The following is a 25664-nucleotide window of genomic DNA, read 5'->3' as shown; positions in this document are numbered from 1 at the left end:
CAAAGTTTTACAGTGGTATCAGTTCAATTCAGTCGCTCAGTCATGTCTGACTCTGCGACCCCATGGACTGCAGCACACCAGGCCTCCCTGTCCATCTCTTTTGTTTCTTTAGGTAGATATACTCCTAAGTATTTTATTCTTTTTGTTGCAATGGTGAATGGTATTGTTTCCTTAATTTCTCTTTGTATTTTTTCGTTGTTAGTATATAGGAATGCAAGAGATTTCTGTTGTTAATTGTATATCCTGCAACTTTACTATATTCATTGATTAGCTCTAGTACTTTTCTGGAAGAGTCTTCAGGGTTTTCTGTGTAGAGGATCATGTCATCTGCAAACAGTGAGAGTTTCACTTCTTCTTTTCCAATCTGGATTCCTTTTACTTCCTTTTCTGCTCTGATTGCTGTGACCAAAACTTCCAACACTATGTTGAATAGTAGTGGTGAGAGTGGGCACCCTTGTCTTGTTCCTGATTTTAGGGGAAATGCTTTCAATTTTTCACCATTGAGGGTGATGCTTGCTATGGGTTTGTCATATATAGCTTTTCTTATGTTGAGGTATGTTCCTTCTATTCCTGCTTTCTGGAGAGTTTTAATCATAAATGAGTGTTGAATTTTGTCAAAGGCTTTCTCTGCATCTATTGAGATAATCATATGGTTTTTTTTTTTTTTTTTTTTTTTAAATATTATTTTATTAGTTGGAGGCCAATCACTTTACAACATTTCAGTGGGTTTTGTCATACATTGGCATGAATCAGCCATATAGTTACACGTATTCCCCATCCCGATCCCCCCTCCCACCTCCCTCCCCACCCGACTCCTCAGGGTCCTCCCAGTGCACCAGGCCCGAGCACCTGACTCATGTATCCCACCTGGGCTGGTGGTCCGTTTCACCATAGATAGTATACATGCTGTTCTTTCAAAACATCCCACCCTCACGTTCTCCCCCAGAGTTCAAAAGTCTGTTCTGTACTTCTGTGTCTCTTTTTCTGTTTTGCATATAGGGTTATCGCCACCATCTATCTAAATTCCGTATATATGTGTTAGTATACTGTAATGTTCTTTATCTTTCTGGCTTACTTCACTCTGTATAATGGGCTCCAGTTTCATCCATCTCATTAGAACTGATTCAAATGAATTCTTTTTAACGGCTGAGTAATATTCCATGGTGTATATGTACCACAGCTTCCTTATCCATTCATCTGTTGATGGGCATCTGGGTTGCTTCCATGTCCTGGCTATTATAAACAGTGCTGCGATGAACATTGGGGTGCACGTGTCTCTTTCAGATCTGGATTCCTCAGTGTGTATGCCTAGAAGTGGTATTGCTGGGTCATATGGCAGTTCTATTTCCAGTTTTTTAAGAAATCTCCACACTGTTTTCCATAGTGGCTGTACTAGTTTGCATTCCCACCAACAGTGTAAGAGGGTTCCCTTTTCTCCACACCCTCTCCAGCATTTATTGCTTGTAGACTTTTGGATAGCAGCCATCCTGACTGGCGTGTAATGGTACCTCATTGTGGTTTTGATTTGCATTTCTCTGATGATGAGTGATGTTGAGCATCTTTTCATGTGTTTGTTAGCCATCTGTATGTCTTCTTTGGAGAAATGTCTGTTTAGTTCTTTGGCCCATTTTTTGATTGGGTCGTTTATTTTTCTGGAATTGAGCTTCAGGAGTTGCTTGTATATTTTTGAGATTAATCCTTTGTCTGTTTCCTCATTTGTTATTATTTTCTCCCAATCTGAGGGCTGTCTTTTCACCTTACTTATAGTTTCCTTTGTTGTGCAAAAGCTTTTAATTTTCATTAGGTCCCATTTGTTTATTTTTGCTTTTATTTCCAATATTCTGGGAGGTGGGTCATAGAAGATCTTGCTGTGATTTATGTCGGAGAGTGTTTTGCCTATGTTCTCCTCTAGGAGTTTTATAGTTTCTGGTCTTACATTTAGATCTTTAATCCATTTTGAGTTTATTTTTGTGTATGGTGTTAGAAAGTGTTCTAGTTTCATTCTTTTACAAGTGGTTGACCAGTTTTCCCAGCACCACTTGTTAAAGAGATTGTCTTTTTTCCATTGTATATCCTTGCCTCCTTTGTCAAAGATGAGGTGACCATAGGTTCGTGGATTTATCTCTGGGCTTTCTATTCTGTTCCATTGATCTATATTTCTGTCTTTGTGCCAGTACCATACTGTCTTGATGACTGTGGCTTTGTAGTAGAGTCTGAAGTCAGGCAGGTTGATTCCTCCAGTTCCATTCTTCTTTCTCAAGATTACTTTGGCTATTCGAGGTTTTTTGTATTTCCATACAAATTGTGAAATTATTTGTTCTAGTTCTGTGAAAAATACCGTTGGTAGCTTGATAGGGATTGCATTGAATCTATAGATTGCTTTGGGTAGAATAGCCATTTTGACAATATTGATTCTTCCAATCCATGAACACGGTATGTTTCTCCATCTGTTTGTGTCCTCTTTGATTTCTTTCATCAGTGTTTTATAGTTTTCTATGTATAGGTCTTTTGTTTCTTTAGGTAGATATACTCCTAAGTATTTTATTCTTTTTGTTGCAATGGTGAATGGTATTGTTTCCTTAATTTCTCTTTCTGTTTTTTCATTGTTAGTGTATAGGAATGCAAGGGATTTCTGTGTGTTAATTTTATATCCTGCAACTTTACTATATTCATTGATTAGCTCTAGTAATTTTCTGGAAGAGTCTTTAGGGTTTTCTATGTAGAGGATCATGTCATCTGCAAACAGCGAGAGTTTCACTTCTTCTTTTCCTATCTGGATTCCTTTTATGTCTTTTTCTGCTCTGATTGCTGTGGCCAAAACTTCCAACACTATGTTGAATAGTAGTGGTGAGAGTGGGCATCCTTGTCTTGTTCCTGATTTCAGAGGAAATGCTTTCAATTTATCACCATTGAGGGTGATGCTTGCTGTGGGTTTGTCATATATAGCTTTTATTATATTGAGGTATGTTCCTTCTATTCCTGCTTTCTGGAGAGTTTTAATCATAAATGAGTGTTGAATTTTGTCAAAGGCTTTCTCTGCATCTATTGAGATAATCATATGGTTTTTATCTTTCAATTTGTTGATGTGGTGTATTACGTTGATTGATTTGCGGATATTAAAGAATCCTTGCATTCCTGGGATAAAGCCCACTTGGTCATGGTGTATGATTTTTTTAATATGTTGTTGGATTCTGTTTGCTAGAATTTTGTTAAGGATTTTTGCATCTATGTTCATCAGTGATATTGGCCTGTAGTTTTCTTTTTTTGTGGCATCTTTGTCTGGTTTTGGAATTAGGGTGATGGTGGCCTCATAGAATGAGTTTGGAAGTTTACCTTCTTCTGCAATTTTCTGGAAGAGTTTGAGTAAGATAGGTGTTAGGTCTTCTCTAAATTTTTGGTAGAATTCAGCTGTGAAGCCATCTGGTCCTGGGCTTTTGTTTGCTGGAAGATTTCTGATTACAGTTTCGATTTCCTTGCTTGTGATGACTCTGTTAAGATCTTCTATTTCTTCCTGGTTCAGTTTTGGAAAGTTATACTTTTCTAAGAATTTGTCCATTTCATCCAAGTTGTCCATTTTATTGGCATAGAGCTGCTGGTAGTAGTCTCTTATGATCCTTTGTATTTCAGTGTTGTCTGTTGTGATCTCACCCTTTTCATTTCTTATTTTGTTAATTTGGTTCTTCTCCCTTTGTTTCTTAATGAGTCTTGCTAATGGTTTGTCAATTTTGTTTATTTTTTCAAAAAACCAGCTTTTAGCTTTGTTGATTTTTGCTATGGTCTCTTTAGTTTCTTTCGCATTTATTTCTGCCCTAATTTTTAAGATTTCTTTCCTTCTGCTAACCCTGGGGTTCTTCATTTCTTCCTTCTCTAATTGCTTTAGGTGTAGAGTTAGGTTATTTATTTGGCTTTTTTCTTGTTTCTTGATGTGTGCCTGTAATGCTATGAACCTTCCCCTTAGCACTGCTTTTACAGTGTCCCATAGGTTTTGGGTTGTTGTGTTTTCATTTTCATTTATTTCTATACATACTTTGATTTCTTTTTTGATTTCTTCTATGATTTGTTGGTTATTCAGAAGCGTGTTATTTAGCCTCCATATGTTAGAATTTTTAACAATTTTTTTCCTATAATTGAGATCTAATCTTACTGCACTGTGGTCAGAAAAGATGACTGGAATGATTTCAATTTTTTTGAATTTTCCAAGACCAGATTTATGGCCCAGGATGTGATCTATTCTGGAGAAGGTTCCGTGTGCACTTGAGAAAAAGGTGAAGTTGATTGTTTTGGGGTGAAATGTCCTATAGATATCAATTAGGTCTAGCTGGTCCATTGTATCATTTAAGGTTTGTGTTTCCTTGTTGATTTTCTGTTTAGTTGATCTATCCATGGTTGTGAGTGGGGTATTAAAGTCTCCCACTATTATTGTGTTACTATTAATTTCCTCTTTCATACTCGTTAGTGTTTGCCGTACATATTGCGGTGCTCCTATGTTGGGTGCATATATATTTATAATTGTTATATCTTCTTCTTGGATTGATCCTTTGATCATTATGTAGTGTCCTTCTTTGTCTCTTTTCACATCCTTTATTTGGAAGTCTATTTTATCTGATATGAGTATTGCGACTCCTGCTTTCTTTTGGTCTCCGTTTGCGTGAAATATTTTTTTCCAGCCCTTCACTTTCAGTCTGTATGTGTCCCTTGTTTTGAGGTGGGTCTCTTGTAGACAGCATATATAGGGGTCTTGTTTTTGTATCCATTCAGCCAATCTTTGTCTTTTGGTTGGGGCATTCAACCCATTTACATTTAAGGTAATTATTGATAGGTGTGGTCCTGTTGTCATTTACTTTGTTGTTTTGGGTTCACGTTTATACAACCTTTCTGCATTTCCTGTCTAGAGAAGATTCTTTAGCATTTGTTGAAGAGCTGGTTTGGTGGTGCTGAATTCTCTCAGCTTTTGCTTGTCTGTAAAGCTTTTGAATTCTCCTTCATATCTGAATGAGATCCTTGCTGGGTACAGTAATCTAGGTTGTAGGTTATTCTCTTTCATTACTTTCAGTATGTCCTGCCATTCCCTTCTGGCCTGGAGGGTTTCTATTGATAGATCAGCTGTTATCCTTATAGGAATCCCTTTGTGTGTTATTTGTTGTTTCTCCCTTGCTGCTTTTAGTATTTGTTCTTTGTGTTTGATCTTTGTTAATTTGATTAATATGTGTCTTGGGGTGTTTCGCCTTGGGTTTATCCTGTTTGGGACTCTCTGGGTTTCTTGGACTTGGGTGGCTATTTCCTTCCCCATTTTAGGGAAGTTCTCAGCTATTATCTCCTCGAGTATTTTCTCATGGCCTTTCTTTTTGTCTTCTTCTTCTGGGACTCCTATGATTCGAATGTTGGGGCGTTTCACATTGTCCCAGAGGTCCCTGAGGTTGTCCTCATTTCTTTTGATCCTTTTTTCTTTTTTCCTCTCTGCTTCATTTATTTCCACCATTTTATCTTCTACCTCACTTATCCTATCTTCTGTCTCCGTTATTCTACTCTTGGTTCCCTCCAGAGTGTTTTTGATCTCATTCATTGCATTATTCATTTTTAATTGACTCTTTTTTATTTCTTCTAGATCTTTATTAAACATTTCTTGCATCTTTTCAATCTTTGTCTCCAGGCTATTTATCTGTACCTCCATTTTGCTTTCAAAATTTTGGATCATTTTTATTATCATTATTCTAAATTCTTTTTCAGGTAGATTCCCTATCTCCTCCTCTTTTGTTTGACTTGGTGGGCTTTTTTCATGTTCCTTTACCTGTTGGGTATTTCTCTGCCTTTTCATCTTGTTTAGATTGCTGTGTCTGGAGTGGGCTTTCTGTATTCTGCAGGTCTGTGGTTCCTTTTATTGTGGAGGTTTTACCCAGTGGGTGGGGTTAGACGATTGGCTTGTCAAGGTTTCCTGATTAGCGAAGCTTGCGTCAGTGTTCTGGTGTGCGGATCTTGATTTCTTCTCTTTGGATAGCAATGGAGTGCCCAGTACTGAGTTTTGAGATGGGTCTATGTGTTAGGTGTGACCTTGGGCTGTCTGTATGTTGACGTTCAGGGCAATGTTCCTGCGTTGCTGGAGAATTTGCGTGGTATGTCGTGCTCTAAAACTTATTGGCTCTTGGGTGGTGGTTGGTTTCGGTGCAGGTATGGAGGCTTTTGTACGGTCACTTATTACTTAAAGATCCATGTAGTCAGGAGTTTTCTGGTGTTCTCAGGTTTTGGGCTTAAGTCTCCTGCTTCTGGATTTCAGTTTTATTCTTCCTGTAGTCTCAGGACTTCTCCAACTATACAGCACTGATAATAAAACTTCTATGTTAATGGTGGAAAGTTTCTCCCCCGTTAGGGATACCCAGAGAGGTTCACCGAGTTACATGGAGAAGAGGAGAGGGAGGAGGGAGATAGAGATGGGCAGGAGGAGAAAGAGGGGGACTCAAGAGGAGAGAGACAGATCTACGAAGTTGTCTGATCCCAGAGTGTTCTCCGTAGCCCAGACACCCACAAAGATTCACAGAATTGGATTGGGAAGAGAAGGGGAAAGGAGGAAATAGAGGTGTTCTGAGGTAGAAAACAGAGTCAAGATTGGGAGAGAATAATCAACACATTCGTGAATAAAAATGGGAGCTGAATATTGGATTCTTAAATGTTCACAATTTATATCATATACTGAAAAACAAAAATTAAAAATCTAGAGTAGAGGTTAGACTCTTAAAAATACTATATTAAAAACAAAAACCAAAACACATAAAAGAAATTTTAGAAATATATATGAAGTTTGGTATAAAAATAGGGCTTCTCTTCTTTTTTTTTTTTTTTTCCTTTCTTCTGTAAGGTTATAGTGGATTGAAAGTGAAAATTAAGGCGTAGTAAAAGGAGTGCTAGAGGGCTTTAAAAGAAATAAGAGAAAAAGAAAAAGAAAATAGAAGAGAAGAAGAAAAAAGAACAGAAAAAAAGAAGAAAAAGAAGAAAAAGAAAAAAAAGAAAAAAGAGAGAGAAAAAAAAATTGTTTTGCCTAATTAAAAAAAATCGTAAAAATCTATGAAAGTTAAGGAGTAATGGGGGAGTAATAAGGAATTTTTAAAGGAAAATAAAAGAGACCCAAGAAAAAAGAAAAAAAAATTTTTTTTTTTCCTTACTTAAAAAAAAAAAAAAAAAAAAGAAACGAAAAAGAAAAAATATATCTAGGAATTTCTCTGGAGCTGTTGCGGTCAGTGTGGGTTCGGCTCAGCTTCAGATAGCTCCTCGTTCCAGCTTACACTTCTCGATATCTACAGGCCCTTCCGGTGTAGTCAGTCAGTGGTTTCTTCAGGGATTTTAATCTGTTGCACCGGTCCCTTCTGAAGCGGTTCCCTTTATTTGGGTTCTGTTGCCGGTCTCTCTTCCGCGCCTAATTTCCGCCCTGACACAGGGGGCGGAGGTGGATTCTTATTCAGGTAGCTAGTTCCGTCGCGCTGCGGGGAGGGGCTGTGCGGGGAGGGGCCGTGCGGGGAGGGGCCGGCGCTCCCGGGAGAGGCTTGCGCTCTTTTCTCGGTCTGCGCTGTTCAGGCTCCAGGCTCTTCTGTCTGAAGCGCGCGCCACTCTGCGCGCGGCTCCAGCCCTCGGGCGATTCACAAAAGCGCAGCACACAAAGCTGGGCCCGCGCTCCGGCCCCACGCCGCCCGAGCGGCCCAGGCAGCCAGGCGCTTGACGGGCGCTCTCTCCCCAGGTGCGGCGCGTCTTCTGCCCCGCGCGATCCCAGACTCAGTCCCCGCCGGCGCCAGTCGGGCGTGCGCGCCCTCTGCCCTCCGCGTCCCCAGCCCCAGCCCCCGCCCGCGCCGGTCAGGCGCCCGCGCCTTCCGTCTCGCCGCGACCCTCCCGGCGGACTTCGGTCGCCCAGAATCTCGGTCCCTTTGTTCTGCGAACGGCCGGCAGTGTGTTCGGGCCGGTTAGCTTTCTCTCTCTCTTTGCTCTCCCACAGTTCAAGCTGGCAACTCACAAAAGCTCCCTCTGATTGTCCTCAGGGCGCTCAGGCCCGGACCCTGCCCCAAGTAATGCCGCCCGCTCCTCTCCGTTCCGCCACCAGCGGATGCGGGCGTCTGGGGTACTCCTCTGCTGGGAGTTGCTTTTAGGCTCGTAATCTGTGGGTTTTATTTATTCTATCCCTCCCAGTCAGATTCAAACTCTTGAGATTCCAACACTTCCCCCAGGCCCGCCAGTGCGAGGGCTTCCCGGTGTCTGGGAACGTCCTCTATCAAGTCCCTTCCCGGGACGGATCTCCGTCCTTAGCTCTTTTGTTTCGCTTTTTATCTTTTATATTTTGTCCTACCTCCTTTCGAAGACAATGGGCTGCTTTTCTGGGCGCCTGATGACCTCAGCTAGCGATCAGAAGTTGTTTTGTGAAGTTTGCTCTGCGCTCAGTTATTTTTTTGATGAATTTCTAGGAGAGAAAGTGGTCTCTCCGTCCTACTCCTCCGCCATCTTGGCTCCTCTCTCAATCATATGGTTTTTATCTTTCAAGTTGTTAATGTGGTGTATTACATTGATTGATTTGTGGATATTAAAGAATCCTTGCATTCCTGGGATAAAACCCACTTGGTCATGATGTATGACTTTTTAAATATGTTGTTGGATTCTGTTTGCTAGAATTTTGTTAAGGATTTTGCATCTATCGTCATCAGTGATATTGGCCTGTAGTTTTCTTTTTTTGTGGCATCTTTGTCTGGTTTTGGAATTAGGGTAATGGTGGCCTCATAGAATGAGTTTGGAAGTTTACCTTCTTCTGCAATTTTCTGGAAGAGTTTGAGTAAGATGGGTGTTAGCTCTTCTCTAAATTTTTGGTAGAATTCAGCTGTGAAGCCATCTGGTCCTGGGCTTTTCTTTGCTGGAAGATTTCTGATTACAGTTTCGATTTCCGTGCTTGTGATTGGTCTGTTAAGATCTTCTCTTTCTTCCTGGTTCAGTTTTGGAAAGTTATACTTTTCTAAGAATTTGTCCATTTCTTCCAAGTTGTCCATTTTATTGGCATAGAGCTGCTGGTACTAGTCTCTTATGATCCTTTGTATTTCAGTGTTGTTTGTTGTGATCTCTCCATTTTCTTTCTTTTTTTTTTTTATCTCTCCATTTTCATTTCTAATTTTGTTGATTTGATTCTTCTCCCTTTGTTTCTTGATGAGTCTGGCTAACGGTTTGTCAATTTTGTTTACCTTTTCAAAAAACCAGCTTTTAGCTTTGTTGATTTTTTCTATGGTCTCTTTTGTTTCTTTTGCATTTATTTCTGCCCTAAGTTTTAAGATTTCTTTCCTTCTACTAACCCTGGGGTTCTTCATTTCTTCCTTCTCTAGTTGCTTTAGGTGTAGAGTTAGGTTAGTTATTTGACTTTTTTCTTGTTTCTTGAGGTAAGCTTGTAATGCTATGAACCTTCCCCATAGCACTGCTTTTACAGTGTCCCATAAGTTTTGGGTTGTTGTGTTTTCATTTTCATTCGTTTCTATATCAAGAGGCCTTTTAGTTCCTCCCTGCTTTCTGCCATAAGGGTGGTGTCATCTGCATATCTGAGGTTATTGATATTTCTCCCAGCAATCTTGATTCCAGCTTGTGCTTCATCCACCCCAGCAATTCTCATGATGTACTCTGCATATAAGTTAATAAGCACAGTGACAAAATACAGCCTTGACGTAGTCCTTTCCCTATTTGGAACCAGTCTGTTGTTCCATGTGCAGTTCTAACTGTCGCTTCCTGATCTGCATACAGATTTTTCAAGAGGCAGGTCAGGTGGTCTGGTATTCCCATCTCTTTCAGAATTTTCCACAGTTTATTGTTATCCACACAGTCAAAGGCTTTGGCTTAGTCAATTACAATGGTGTATGCTACATCATTCATACCTCTGAACAAATTAACATAATTTGGGGTTTCTTGTTGTTGTTGTTTTGTCTTTTGGAAGACAGCTCACATGTGTGCTTGTGGCTTTAAGAGTTCTCAGCTTTTAATATTTGGCAGCACCATGATATGGTATGCTGGTATGCATAGGTCCTGAGTTGTGTCCATCTCTTTGCAACCCCATGGGCTGTAGCCTACCAGGCTTCTCTGTCCAAGGGATTTTCTAGGCAATAATACTGGAGTGGGTTGCCATTTCCTTCTCCGGTGCGTGAAAGTGAAAAGTGAAAGTGAAGTTGCTCAGTCGTGTCCGGCTCAGCGACCCCATGGACTGCAGCCTACCAGGCTCCTCTGTCCATGGGATTTTCCAGGCAAGAGTACTGGAGTGGGGTGCCATTGCCTTCTCCAGTTCTTAGGGTTCTTAACCTGGTTCCCCTGGACCTACTGATTTTACCCCATCCAGGGTTGGCCTGCTTGGCACCTTCCAGTACTTTTGTACTGCAGATATACCCTAAGGCAGCCTCAGAGTTCTTCTGGTAGATTGAAATTATGAAGAAAAATAAGTACCTCCTCCATCCACCATCATCACCCCTGCTACCTGCCACCAGAAATTCTTTCTCAGAGCAGGTCTGGGCTGAGAAACAAACGTTTTGCAAATATTGTTTTCCAGTTGCTTTTCTGTTGTTATTGCTTGTCTTTTAATTTAATGGTATCTTATGATATACAAAAGTTTTGAATTTTGATGCATTCCTATTATTATTTTTCCTTTTTACGGACCATGACTTTGATGCTGTATCTAAGAAATCTTTGCCTAACCCAAGGTCTTAAAAATTTGCTCTGTTTTCTTCCAAAATTTTTGTTTTTTCTCTTACCTTTAAGTCTGTGACCTGCTTCGAGTTAATTTTTATGTGAGGTGTTAGGTAAGAACTTAGTTCATCTTTTTGTACATGGATATCCAATTACCACAACACCATTTTTTTCCCCCACAACACCATTTTTTAAAACTATCCTTTGAATTGTGTTTCCCCCAACAAATTGTGTTGGCACCTTTGTCAAAAATTGGTTGACCCTAAATATAAGGGCTTTTCCCCTAGACTCTCATGTATGTTCCAGTGATCTATGTATCTATCCTATGCAAGCACCACACTGTCTTAATAACTATAGCTTTATAGTAAGTTTTGAAATTGGGAGACAAAAGTCCTCCAACCTTGTTCTTTTTAAAGAATGGTCTTAGTTGTTCTAGGTATTTTGCATTTCCATATGCAAACTAAGCTCTGATTTTTAATAGATGAGGAAACTAAAGTGTCCAGAGAATTTATGGTTTGAAGCAGAGTGCAAATAATTTTGTGTTAGCCTTGTTACATTTCAAAACCCGTGCCTTGTGGTGGCTCACTTCTGTGACCCTACTTGGAGAGTTCAGAGTAGATTCTATCCAGCCTTTCTAGGGATTGTGAGTATCCTGCCTGCTTTTATCAGAGACTCTACAGTGAGCAGGACCTTGTTCTTCCCACCTCCACCACAAGTCTCCTGATATCCTTGCCTTTCCCATATTCTCTCCACTGGGCCTTCCTTTATAATCTGTCTGGTAAGCTTAACTCTATTCTATAGCACTGAATTAAGTGTTTAGCCTTTGACTGTGTGGATCACAACAAACTGTGGAAAATTCTTAAAGAGATGGGAATACCAGGCCACCTGACCTGCCTCCTAAGAAATTTGTATGCAGGTCAAGAAGCAATAGTTAGAACTGGACATGGAACAACAGGCTGGTTCCAAATCAGGAAAGGAGTACGTGAAGGCTATATATTGTCACCCTGCTTATTTAACTTATATGCAGAGTATATCATCTGAAATGCTGAGCTGGATGAAGCACAAGCTGGAATCAAGATTGCCAGGAGAATATCAATAACTTCATATAGGCAGATGATACCATCCTTATGGGAGAAAGTGAAGAAGAACTAAAGAGCCTCTTGATGAAAGTGAAAGAAGAGAGTGACAAAGTTGGCTTAAAACTCAGCATTCAGAAAACTAAGATCATGGCATCAGGTCCCATCACTTCATGGCAAATAGATGGGGAAACAGTGGAAATAGTGACAGACTTTATTTTCTTAGGCTCCAAAATCACTGCAGATGGTGACTGCAGCCATGAAATTAAAAGATGCTTGCTCCTTGGAAGAAAATCTATGACAAACCTAGACAGCATACTAAAAATCAGAGACATTACTTTGCCAACAAAGATCCATCTAGTCAAAGGTATGGTTTTTCTAGTAGTCATGTATGGATGTGAGAGTTGGGCTCTAAAGAAAGCTGAGTGCCAAAGAATTGACGTTTTTGAACTGTGGTATTGGAGAGGACTCTTGAGAGTCCCTTGAACTGCAAGGATTTCCTAAAGGAAATCAGTCCTGAATATTCATTGGAAGGACTGATGCTGAAAGCTGAAACTCCAATACTTTGGCCACATGATGCAAAAAACTGACTCATTTGAAAAGCCTCTGATGCTGGGAAAGATTGAAGGCAGGAGGAGAAGGAGACAACAGAGGATGAGATGGTTGGATATGGCATCACTGACTCGATAGACATGAGTTTGAGTGAGCCCCAGGATTTGGTGATGGATAGGGAAGCCTGGCGTGTTGCAGTCCATGGATTCTCAAAGAGTTGGACACGACTGAGCGACTGAACTGAACTGAACTGAATTGAACTGAAGTCTTTGAGATACAGGTCTTACAAAATCCCTCCACTTTGCCACAAAAGTTATGCTTCAAAGAAACTGCAGTCTGTCACATATTTCAAATGAAACAGATTCCAAGCGGCTGAAATTTTGACCTCCCAGAGTGGAACTTGCTGGTGTGTACCAGCCAATTGGGCTTCCTAGGTGATGCAAGTGATAAAGAAACCAATGCAGGAGATGTAAGAGAAGCAGGCTCGATCCCAGGGTCAGGAAGATCCCCTGGAGGAGGGCATGGTAACCCACTCCGGTATTTTTGGCTGGAGAACCTCATGGACAGAGGAAGCTGATGGGCTACTGTTTAAAGGATTGCAAAGAGTCAGAAATGACTGAAGTGACTTAACACGTACAACCCAGTTGTGCTCACAGCTTTTTATGAGCTTTATTTTTTAATATAGTCTGACTCTTGCAAAACTGAACCAATATCAACAGCAAGTGACAAATCAATGGGATGCTGAGGTCTCAGGGACACCCAGGAACCCATTACAGCTGGTATATGAATAAGGATTCCAGTTACACTATCCTAGCATCCCCTCTTGTGTCACGTTACCATGACTCCACCCTATAACAAGGCACTTGAGGAATAAGATGGTATCTCGTCTTACTTGTCTTTATCCTCTTACCTTTATATTATTCACCCTCTGACTATCTTTCCTTACCTTTATCTCCCTGTAGTAGCCGCTTTAAGAACAAGATGTGGTATGGCCTTCTGGGAAGCAAGGAACTCTTTCAGCGCTCTTATAGGAAACTGGAAGAACGAGTGCACCTGGAGGTTAGTGGAAAAAGAGGATGATCCTTCTTGGGCATGAAGAAAGGAAATATTATGACCTTGGTAATCAATTTCCCTCTATATTCTTAGTTCTTCTCAAGCTTTAACTCTGATCCTCACTCATGGGAGGAAAGCATGAAGATAGTTTTCCATTTTATGGATAAGAAAATGATAGCATGACGAGAAGACAGAGCCCTTCCCCCATGTCTGTAAATATCCCTTCTCACTGGTATCTGAAGAGCCAGCCAATAAGGGCTACTATTTTCTTTCAGTGTGATGGAGAGGCCATCTCCTTGCCAAATCTGCAAGGCATTGTAGTGCTCAACATTACCAGCTATGCCGGAGGTGTCAACTTTTGGGGAAGCAGCACGGCAACCACAGTGAGTATGGAACAGGGAATGAGGAGGGAGAAAATCTTGACACCTCTAAAGTCTATCAGAAAGGAGAGCTGAACTGACTGGAGTGTGGGGGGAAAAGGAGGCAGGCTGGGGACCATTATTAGCAGCAGCTGTATGACGAGTATTTTTAAGGCAATTACCACCCTAGAGCACAAGAATCAACCGAAAACCTGAGGGTCAGATTAATTCTTCTGTATTGCATGGACTTTGAATTTTCCATTTCTCAAACCTGACAGATCCTTGAAAGGTTGGCTACATCATGACCTTTTCTCTAAGGAGGTCTGTCAATAAAATCTCCTAAGAAATTGGTCATGAATCCTTTCCTCTGAGTTCACCCAAGAAGGCCATGAGACCAGTGGCTTTGGGGATTTATGATGCTAGATTGGACAGGGAGGGAACCAGCTAAGAGTTGTGATCTCAAAAGGAGCTGAGTTTAGATCTCAGTGCCTTTCTCCCAAGTTGGCTTCCTGACCTCATCCTTTCCCTTTTAATAATGTAGTAGTTTCTCCACTCTTCATGAGCTAGAAAAACCTTTACCATGAGCTTTCAAAGCATACCTGCTTGTGACAAAGTGTGGTTCTTCGAGAGTGAGCTCTGTGACACAGTTCTTTCTCTTCAGGAATACGAGGCTCCTGCGATAGATGATGGGAAGCTAGAGGTAGTGGCAATCTTTGGTTCTGTACAGATGGCCATGTCTCGTATCATCAACCTGCATCATCATCGCATCGCCCAGGTAGGAACACACTGGGTGGGCACCAAAAAGGGTCTGAGCCCTGTGGCTACAGCACAGGATGTGGGCTGCTCCCAGGAATTAACCAGGTATAAGAATGGCAGGGTGGAGGGAGTAGGGTATCTGGTAGGCAGCAAGGTGCTGGCTGAGGTTAGAAATAGAGGTGGTAGGGACCAAAGGAGCAAAAAGTCTATAGCAAACATATGTTTCCTCCCTGGGATAATCTGATTCACATGTTTGCTGATCCTGTTCAGATACGCATTTAGGCTGTGACTGTGAGATTATCAGATTAGTCTGTAGTCATTGCCTGATTTTTCTTCCCCATTCTCCCTCCTTCTCTTCTCTGGCAGTGCCGTGAGGTGATGATAACTATCAATGGTGAAGAAGGTATCCCAGTGCAGGTGGATGGGGAGGCCTGGGTTCAGAGGCCAGGCCTTATCAAGATTAGATACAAGAACACTGCTCAGATGTTGACCAGAGATCGGGTAAGAAAGGAAAGGCTCATCTTGGGCTCCTCCATTGTCTCATCTACAGCTATCACTTGAGTACTGAATGCTTCCAGTCAGGCAGAATTTCTCAAAGGGAGGTCTGCATGACATCTCAGAGTCACCTTGGGTGCCTGTTAGAGATGCTCATTCCTAGGCCCCGCAAGGTCCCACTGCATCAGAATGGGGATGGGTATTACCTGAGAACTTGCAATTGCAGACAAGCTCTCTGAGATACTCTTATACATAGAGACACTTGCAAAGCACTGTCCAAGAGAGTGAAACAAGGAACTGCCTCCTGTGGTTTTCAACAAAGTTGTCCTCATTCTTCCAATGCACAGAGAGCTAAAGACCTCAGTGGTTATGGAGAAATCTGCTCCCTCAACAAGAGATTCTTCACTGAATAGGATCTTTAGGTTCCTCTAAGTCATCTTAAAGGGCCTTCCTGATAGCTCAGTTGGTAAAGAATCTGCCTGCAATGAGGGAGACCTGGGTTCAATCCCTGTGTTGGGAAGATCCCCTGAAGAAGGGAACGGCTACCCACTCCAGTATTCTGGCCTGGAGAAATCCATGGACTGTATAGTCCACAGGGTCGCAAAGATTTGGGCACACAGAGTGACTTTCACTTTCACGGCATCTTAAAATATTGCATTCACAAATATCACCCACCTCAGCTAGACCACCTAAAGCTAGAAAGGAGCCATTATTAATCAGTGTTCAGTGATTACAGGCTTTCTTAAACTGTGGCCTATGCACAGTCCATAGACACAACAATAGTGAAGGGATGGGATGTCTAGTTTATAAACTACCTGCTTTGTGTTGGGCACTTTACATATATTCTCTCAAATAGATCCTCTCAACAATTTATGAGGTTCAGTTCAGTTCAGTCACTCAGTCGTGTCCGACTCTTTGCAACCCCATGAACCACAGCACGCCAGGCCTCCCTGTCCATCACCAACTCCCAGAGTTTACCCAAACTCATGTCCATTGAGTCAGTGATGCCATCCAACCATCTCATCCTCTGTCGTCCCCTTGTCCTCCTGCCCTCAATCTTCCCCAGAATCAGGGTCTTTTCAAATGAGTCCGTTCTTCGCATCAGGTGGTCAAAGTATTGGAGTTTCAGCTTCAACATCAGTCCCCCCAATGAACACCCAGGACTGATCTCCTTTAGGATGGACTGGCTGGATCTCCTTGCAGTCCAAGGGACTCTCAAGAGTCTTCTCCAACACCACAGTTCAAAAGCAACAATTCTTCGGCACTCAGCTTTCTTTATGATCCAACTCTCACATCTATATATGACTACTTGAAAAATCATAGCCTTGACTAGATGGACCTTTGTTGACAAAGTAATGTCTATGCTTTTTAATATGCTGTCTAGGTTGGTCATAACTTTCCTTCCAAGGAGTAAGTTTCATTTAATTTCATGGCTGCAATCACCATCTGCAGTGATTTTGGAGCCCTAAAAAATAAAGTCAGCCACTGTTTCCACTGTTTCCCATCTATTTGCCATGAAGTGATGGGACCGGATGCCATGATCTTAGTTTTCTGAATGTTGAGCTTTAAGCCAACATTTTCACTCTCTTCTTTCTATGAGGTAGATACACTTATTCCCATTTTACAGGTGAGGAAAATAAGGACCAGAGAGGTTAAATATGTAGCTAAAAGTCACATGACTAGTGAATGACAGAAGCACAATTCAAAATTAAATTAGATACATCTGACTCTAAAATCCATCAGCATATATTGCCTAGATTTGGCAAAGAAGCGAGCATGAAAGGGGCTTCACTGTCTTACTGATCATGATGCCTTCCTATAGAATCTTCTGGAAGGCAGACATCTGTCTGATTCAAGGTTCTTGTCCCAAGACTTGGCATGGTAACAGTAAAAACAACAAAACTAAAAGTGCTTAGTATTAAAGACATTGTATAAAATGTTGGACAGATGTATGAAGTGTGGAGATGGGTGTATGGGGGAATATGTGGGGCCTTCATTCCCCTTGGCCCACACATATCAGACTCACAGACAGACCTTGTCATTTGCCCTCTTAGCTAACAGCAACTATTAGGATCTGCCACTGTCTTCATTTCTAGGACTTTGAGAACTCAATGAAAATGTGGGAGTGCAAGCATTCTGAAATCCAAGCTGCCTCTCAGCCCCAGCTGGATACCCAGGAATCTCAAGATAGCCTCTCTGATGAGGAGTATGCCCAGATGCAGCACTTAACTCGGCTTGCAGAAAACCTCATCAGCAGGTAAGTGGTCTGGCCCAGATACAGGCTGGGAATCCCACGAAGGGATGGGGAGAAGGAGCCAACTTGTGTCTGTAGGTTACTGGAGAGCCTGACCTCAGAAAGGAGTCTTGCCCAAGAGCTCTGAGGATTGAAAGGGACCCTAACAATCCAGATTGTAAATAGTCTTTGTGGTCAGCTTGGACTTCTCCCATTAAGTCCAAAGATGAATTTTGATCTCTTCCTGCTGCCTCAGACCCAGTAGGATTTAAAATGTTTATCCTCATGCATCTAACCTGGACTGGCGATCTGTTTCACACTTGATAATATACATGTTTCGATGCTGTTCTCTCAGATCATCCCACCCTTGCCTTCTCCCATAAAGTCCAAGTCTGTTCTGTACATCTGTGTCTCTTTTTCTGTCTTGCATATGGGGTTATCATTACCATCTTTCTAAATTCCATATATATGTGTTAGTATACTGTACTGGGGCTGGTGAACTGGGATGACCCAGAGGGATGGGATGGGGAGGGAGGTGAGAGGGGGGTTCAGGATGGGGAACATATGTAAATCCATGGCTGATTCATGTCAATGTATGGCAAAAACCACTACAATATTGTGAAGTAATTAGCCTCCAACTAATAAAAATAAATGGTGTATATATATATATATGTAGCCTTAAAGAAATTAAAGGAAAAAGTATGCTTTCCTAAAAAAATAAAATAAAATAGTTTATCCTTGGCCTTAAATATCAGGAAGGCCTTAGAGTTTCTGGAATCAGCTCCTTCCTCTATTCTAGCCTCCCACTCTTCCAAAGTACTTAGTATCTAATTCAGGTGAGATAAGGATGGACAAAGTGGGAATTCCCTGGCAGTCCAGTGGTTAGGACTTGGTGCTTTCACTGCCAGGACCTGGGGTTCAACCCCTGGTTGGGAAACTAAGATCCCCCAAAAGAGGATGGGCAAAAGTGAATACCTACAGAAGAGTAGAAACATTTTCTGGCATAAGTGGCTACCTAGAAATGAGTAGAAATAACAGGAGGGAGTAAAGAATACAATTCAGGTACTCAGAGCTTTCATTTTTACTTTTAATCCTAACCCTTACAAGTACCTCAGACCAGACGTCCTTCAGAACTCTAGACTCATTTATCTCTTGTTGTTTTATTACAGACTTACTGACCTAAGCAAGGTCCACCAGCATGTGTCTGTCCTCATGGATTCTGTGAATGCCAGTGCTAAAACCCTAAACGATGTATTTTACAAACAAGAGAGTAACAATGAGACAGCTGCAGCTTCCTGCATTCCCATTGAGGTAAGGGAGGAAGGGGCAGATGAAGGAAAGGGGTCAACCAAATAGGAAAGGGAATAGAAGGGAAGGAAGAGGAACCAGAGGCTGGATAGGAAAACCGAGCAAATGACATGGCAGGAAACTGATGGATGGAGTAGAAAGGGAAGCAGATATTCCTTGACTTGTTACAGGTTCAGAATGGCTACTGGGAGAATCCCATAGCAGACTTCATCAGCCTGAGAGCTATCTAGCACACTGGTCTCAAGGAGAAGTAGCCTGTGAATGGAGAGGAACTTGGCTTTGGCCCTTCCTCATCCCAAGTGGATCCCTGTATAACCTGTTAAGGTGATACTTGTCATTGAAACCTAAACTCCAGGCTGCCTTGGTTTTCCTCTTGAGGGATGGTCCAGATTAGGATGCTTGATGTTAAATGTGCCATCTCATGACTTGACCCACTGGCAGAAGATTTTTAAGTGATGTTTTTATAAAGTAACTTTATGCTAAGAAAACCATACAAAAGGGCCACATACAGGATCAGGGCCTCCTAAAATATAGGCAACCTATTTATTGGGGGCCAAATCTTCGTTGGAAGGGGCCTGGAGTTTCAAGAAGCTGCTGCTGCTGCTGCTGCTAAGTCACTTCAGTTGCGTCCCACTGGAGTGGGTTGCCATTTCCTTCTCCAATGCATGAACGTGAAAAGTGAAAGTGAAGTCATTCAGTCATGTCTGACTCTTCTCGACCCCATGGACTGCAGTCCACCAAGCTCCTCTGTCCATGGGAGATTCCAGGCAAGAGTACTGGAGTGGAGTACCATTGCCTTCTCCGTGGAGTTTCAAGAAGAGAGATGGTTAATTCCACAATGCCTAATTCCACATTCCTTGGAAAAGGTGGCTTTAACTAGTGGCAAGAAGTGGCCTCAAACTTATGTCCAGTTTGCATATTTTGTGTTTCCGAATACCCAGAGTACTCAATCGGTGATGAGAAATGCAAAGTTGTCCTATGTCACTACATAAGACACACCAGTACAGCTGTACTTGTAGTTGATAGCTGGCATCAGTTTTGACTAGTTGGTACCCATGCTGAACTACTAGTTGTGTTATATTGTGAATATTACTTTTTCACTTACAGCCACACCCTACTAGCCTGCCCCTACCTTCCCATAGAAAAGCCAGTTGCATGCTTACTAACCAATAACTCCTCTGTTTTTGTCCTTTCCCTTCCTTTCTTTTCTTCTCCTCTCAGACTTTAACCAGAAATGATGCAGTAGATGTTACGTTTAGTCTTAAAGGGCTCTACGATGACACCAAAGCTTTCCTGGATGAAAACTTGGTGAGTGGATGGGTTTGGAACAAGGGAGGGCAATGTATCCCATATGAAGTTGGTCACAGTCTGCACTTGGTTGTAGGGCATTGAAAAACATGTAGGAGCATTTTGCCCAGGTGCTTATCTGGCAGTCCCTGCTGTGTCATCCTCATCTAGAGTTATCATTGATCATGTCATTTCATAAATTATGTGAGTCCATAGGAACTATCATATCCTTAAAGAAAAATCTCCTCCTCTCCTTTGGCAAATGTCTCTTAGGTCCATACGAGACCAAACAGAAGTAGGGTGTTCTCACTATACCCAATACAGCTTCAGTAGAAAAGGGTGAGCTCTTTTGAGCTGCTCTGCATCTCCCAAGTTTCCACAATACGTCTTTCACCATGTGGGAAGAGAGTAAGGAATAGTGGGGAAAGTTGGCAGTCTCTGAGTTCAAATCTGACAGTTACTAACTATATTAATTTCCTAAGGCTGCTGTAACAAACACTGAAACCTGGGTGACTTTGGACAACAGAAAGTCATTGTTTCACTGTTCTGTAGGCTAGCAGCCTGAAATCAAGGTGTCAGCAGGGTCATGTTCCCTCTGAGACCTGTAGGGAAATCCTTCCTTGCCGCTTCCTAGCTCCTGGTGATTTGTTGGCAGTGTTTGGAGCATTCCTTGGCTTGTAATATAGATGCATTGCTCCAATCCTCCATATTCACATGGTGGTCTCTCTGTCTTCCCATGGCCATCTCCTTAAAGGACACCAGTCATACTGGATGAGGGCCAACCCTACACCAGGGTCCAGACCAGGCCAATGATCTCAGTAATTACATCTTCGGTGACCCTATTTCCCAATAGTTGAGTACTGAAAGTTAGGATTTCAAGATATCTTTCTAGAGGGGCACAAATGAATCCATAACAGTATCTATGTGAGGTAACTTCACCTCTGTTTCCCAACCTACAAAATAGGGATTGTAATCTCTACCTCTCCAGGTTGTCGTGAGGATTAAACAAACTACTGTTTATTAAGTGCCTAGCTCTGCCTAGCAGCTTGACAGATGGTAGATTTTATCAGTGTTAGGGAAAATGGACTGAGGCTCAGTTTTTGAGCTACAAGAAGAGTTGCTATTTCTCATACTGCAAAGCCCATAGGCACACCTGGTGAGTGTGTGCTAATGAGGCAACTGATCATGACCATCCCACTTTGAGTTTCACTGCTACAGCCCTGAGGAAGATGCTGTTCTTGCTTCTCATCTAATTAAGGTTTATTTGAAGAGGGGCCTCTGAGTTGATTTTGAAAGAAGTGCATCCACTTCCCCCTTCCATTTGCACATCTAATTGGCACACTGCACAGGTGGCAGAGTGGCAAAGACAATCAGGCCAGACTGTCCCAGCATCTGAGCCCCAGGCTAGAGTTTCAACCTTTAGAGACAGCACCAGAAGTACCTTCTATATATAGGTAGAGCTCAATGACCTTGCCAATTTGGGCAGAAGGAAATATGGGAACCTGGCCTCTCATTGACACTCAGGCTTTCTTGAGGCTCATGGGCTCATGAAAATTTATTTATACCAGCCAACAACCCAAACTGAGCACATACCACACTTAATAAAGAACCTGGTAAGGACCCACACACACATATACAAACATCCAAATGAGACCTGGGTGCAAATGGAAGCTAAGAAAGGCCATATCATGAAGTTGACATGGACATAAGGTTTATTTCATTAAATGTTGTTATTCCTCCCTTTGAAGGAGGAGGACAATAAGGAGCTCAGTGTTGGGAGAGGGTTGTAGCCTTTTGATGAAGAAAATCCCATCCAGTAACTCCCACTTCCCTTATTTGGCAAATTGACTTAGTGATGTGTTCGGACAGGAACAAGAAGTGAGCAACAAAGTCCCCTGAGTCAGTTTGCACATTTATCTCAGAGAAGAGTCCTGGACAAGGTCTCTCTTGGAGCCAGAAGGACAAGAGACTATAGCATGAGATTCAGGCCCACCCACATACTATTTTTCAGAGCCTAATTCTCTAGGTGCCAAATAGGAAGTTATTAGGAAGCCATTTTATTCCTCTGCTATTATGATCAGGAATCATTTTCTAAGGCCCCAGCTACTCATTTCACTCTGTGGCTTTGGGTTTGCCTACCAAATCCCTTTTGAGCATTGCTTGTAAGTGTGCCCACAAGGACCCCTGCCCCTTTCCCCCTTACCTTCAAGTGATGGCCATTTCTATCTGTCACCACTGATCCCCAGCCCACCACTGTGTGCACACACATGTCCTGTGCACCTGGGCTACCCTGTACTGTCCTAAATCATTAGTTGTAAAGCAAGAGCAGGAGATCATTTGTCAGCATGACTTGGTCACCCTCTCATATCCCATCCTGATTGGTCATAACCTCCAATCCCACTCCCTGCTCATTCACCTGCCACTCATTTGTGACGGTTGGCTCATGCACAGCAAGGAGTCACATAAGTACCAAATTGAAAGGAGAGCACATACCAGGGAGGAGAGACAAAGTCAAGTTTGGTGAGCTGGAAAGGACATCAGGGCTGATGATATCAGCATGTATCTGTCCTCCCAGCTCACTAATGGAATATGAACTATCTTACCTATGTTGTTGGTCTGGACTTGGGTCTTCTAAGTTGGAGATGGTTTTAGAAGAATCTATTTTAACTCTTCCATGGAGTATACAGAGTTCATCCTGTGGGTGCTGGGGGATACTAGGGAATGCTTAAGCTTTGTTTCCTGAATGTGTGAGACAAACCATCTGAAACTATTTCTTATTTACTAAGAGTGAATAGCTAGGGGCTAAAAGCACAGCCTAGAGAGGCAGACCCTCTTTGCCAGGAAGAGAGATTTTGAGCCTGTCTCTCTCTAGCCCTCCCCTTTGCCTCATAAAGCAGCCTTTAAATTATGGTAACTGGGTAATAAAGATTCCCTCCCCCCAACCCTAACATCTAGCCACCCCACATACCCTTTTTAGTATGGTATAGAGGGTAGGCTATAGAGTTAAATAGATCTGGTTTCTGTCTAGTCATGCGATCTTGAGCACTAAACTTCGAGTACATTTTTCTACCTATAAAATGAGAACAACAGTACATCATAAGGTATTATCAAGCTATTGAGAAGATGGAATGAAATCATGTATGCATAGTGCCTGGCATATAGTATGTGCTCAAAAATTGGTAGCCATTTTTATGAGAACATTTAGATGTCTCCAGGGACTTGAGGATCAAGAGTAGGACCTTTATCCTGGACCCTAAGTTGTTGGGGTACAACTCAGTGTTAACTTGTACTGGTCAAAGGGCCTCTCTGCTTGCAAACTGTGAGTGTGCCAAGCTCCAAGGAAAGCATCACTATCTGATTTTTTTCCTGAATCTCCCTATTGAGAAAGTAAAGAGCTGGCTGACTATACTTTCCAGTGACCCTATGGACCAGAGGAGGTATAAGTTGGCAACCTGTGGTCTAATGGCCACTAGGCATGGACTGGGAGTTGGGGAGAAAGCAAGAATCTTTGAAGGTAAAGTACTAGGCATTGGATACTCACTCTTTTTCCTGTTTTCATCAGCTGAGAAATGCTGAATATGAGGCCACACTGAAAATTTCCCTGGATGCCATGAATAAGGAGTTTGAAAAGCTATCCAAGATTGACTGGATGAATTCAATCCTTTTTCCGGAGGTATGTGACCTGTGGGTTGGGAAATAAAGGGAAAGAGGGGTTCTTCCCCAGGGCTTTGCCTTCCAGTGTAAGCCAGGACACAATGACTGATATAGCAGAGGCAGACTAGTAGTGGCTTTCAGCTTATGCTTAATGGAGCCTCCTCCTTGCATCTCCTCACCATTTAAGTAGACAAGGCAGAAGGCACATTGAAAAACTAGATGACCATGGGAACATAACCAGAAAGAACAGCTCTGTAGAGAAGATTGGAAAAGAATAAGCAAGATTGGTCTTTTTCTGTGCTTTTCTTCTGGTCACAATTCCCTTCCCCTGCTGCCAGGACTGAATTTCATCTGGTACATACCATTAGGGCCAATACCAGTTGTTTACAGCCAACATTTGTTCTAAATGGTTGGTGCCCAGGCCATACTGGTGTTTAAATCTACCAAGTATCACCTCTCCCTTGCTGCTCTCTGTCTTTCTCACTCTGGGAGGAAAGCAGGCTTTCTCAGTGCCTTCCCCTAGCAGATGTGTGGCTTTAAAGAAAATCAAGCATGGCAGCAGTGGCTACAATATAGCTCTGGGGATGTTGTCATTTTTTGACAATTCTGAGTGCTTTCCTGAGATGGAAAAATAGTACATTTCATAAATCAAATGACTGGAAGATGTCTACCTATCACCAGGTAAGTTACTCCCATTATGGTCTGACAGGGTTTTTCTCTAAACTTCTCTACCATGGAATTGCTCATTTCAACACCGTGTAGGAATCCTTATTTATTCTACTCATTATACCTGTTTTCTGACTTTATATACCAGTTGTATGAATGTGAGCAAGACATACAAGGATTTGGACTAGTGCAGCAATTAGGTTACCATTTAAGAGAAAAAGCCACAGGCAAATTCAGGTCTTAAATAATTTAATAACTTTATCATATGCCTTTGCTGCTCTTGACCAGCAGCCCTCTGGGGAAGGAAAACATGCTGTTATGCAGAAAAGGAAGCAAACTCTTGTAGCACTTTCTTCCTCAGTTCAACTGTCTAGCACCAAGCCCCTGACCTAGACAGATAGACTGGATATTGAGAGAACTAAGACAAACAGTCCATGCTCTGAGGTCTCAATGTTTGAGTTTGCCTTGTCTGGGCATAATCTCTTTTCTGGACTTCAGTATTTCCATAAAGATGAAGAGATGAGGCTCTAAAGAATGGCAGAGTAGATTGAAAGAAAGGCAGGAAGATATTGATCATTCACCTAACACCCAACTTGCTTGCCTTAATGCCACAGAAGATGCAGATCCACTTTGATGGGGAAAAGCAGGAGAAGAGTCAGTTATTCATTGGGCTTTCCAGAGTTTTGGTTGAGAGGGAAGGTCCTGTGCCCTTACTTTAGGTTTCTTATGAAAGGCAATTCAGAAGATCAGTTATACATATGAGAGCATTTATTTGGGGGTTAGGGGTTTCCCAGGTGGTTCAGTGGTAAAGAATCCAACTGCAATTCAGGAAACCCAGGTTCTAACCCTGGGTCAGGAAGATCCTCTGGAGAAGGGAATGGCTACCCACTCCAGTATTTCTTGCCTGGAAAATTTCATGGACAGAGGAACCCGGTGGGGCTAGTCCATGGGGGTCGCAAAGAGTTGGACATGACTGAGCGACTGACCACACACACATTAAAGTGTTTAGCAAAGCATCTGGCACAGAGTAGGATCTTGGTAAAGACCAGATGCCTTCTCAGGTATGGTACTAGTGAGTAGGGATGTCTCCCATACCTGAATAGATAGCAGATTGGCCGGCTTCCTGCAGCCATCCTTGTTCACAATCTCTCCAAGCCTCTAAGAATTGTTTCTATTAGGCAACTAACATTTTGATCTTCCTTTTGTTGTGCTTTACTAGGAAAAGTCCTCAGACACTGACAGCAAAAGCTTCAGATTGAAAGTTAAGTTCCCCAAATTGGGGAAAAAGAAGTCAGAAGAGGAATGCAAGCCTAAATCAGGCCAAGGCATCCAGGGTTTTATTGGTAAGTTTCCCCCACAGGCATCAAGGTCGTGAAGACCTCCCAGCAGCCTGGATTCCTCCCTCCTAAAGACCTGAAGCTCACATTAGAAATGGTGGTAATGGAGGAGGCAGCCAACTGGGAGCCAACCTTAGGTGATGCCAAGAAGTCTCTTGGATGAGGTATGAGTTAGAAAGTGATATGGAGGGACTTCCCTGACGGTCCAGTG

At 42.2% G+C, this 25664-nt stretch overlaps 1 protein-coding gene across 1 annotated transcript in view; it reads left to right on the top strand.

Annotated features, from left to right (window-relative positions):
- DGKK (diacylglycerol kinase kappa) overlaps positions 1–25664 on the top strand; it is a 173016-nt gene that overhangs the window by 142586 nt on the left and 4766 nt on the right. The window contains exons 19-27 of the mRNA XM_065915452.1: positions 13268–13364; positions 13634–13741; positions 14379–14492; positions 14840–14974; positions 17065–17225; positions 18371–18512; positions 19731–19817; positions 23359–23469; positions 25336–25459. Of these exons, the coding sequence (XP_065771524.1) occupies positions 13268–13364; positions 13634–13741; positions 14379–14492; positions 14840–14974; positions 17065–17225; positions 18371–18512; positions 19731–19817; positions 23359–23469; positions 25336–25459 (1079 nt within the window). The remainder of the gene's footprint in view (positions 1–13267; positions 13365–13633; positions 13742–14378; positions 14493–14839; positions 14975–17064; positions 17226–18370; positions 18513–19730; positions 19818–23358; positions 23470–25335; positions 25460–25664) is intronic.

This window comes from Muntiacus reevesi, chromosome X, assembly GCF_963930625.1.
Source record: "Muntiacus reevesi chromosome X, mMunRee1.1, whole genome shotgun sequence".
Taxonomy (NCBI): Eukaryota; Metazoa; Chordata; class Mammalia; order Artiodactyla; family Cervidae; genus Muntiacus; species Muntiacus reevesi.
The sequence above is the reverse complement of the archived record's forward strand: the minus strand, read 5'-3'. Positions and strand labels throughout refer to the sequence as shown.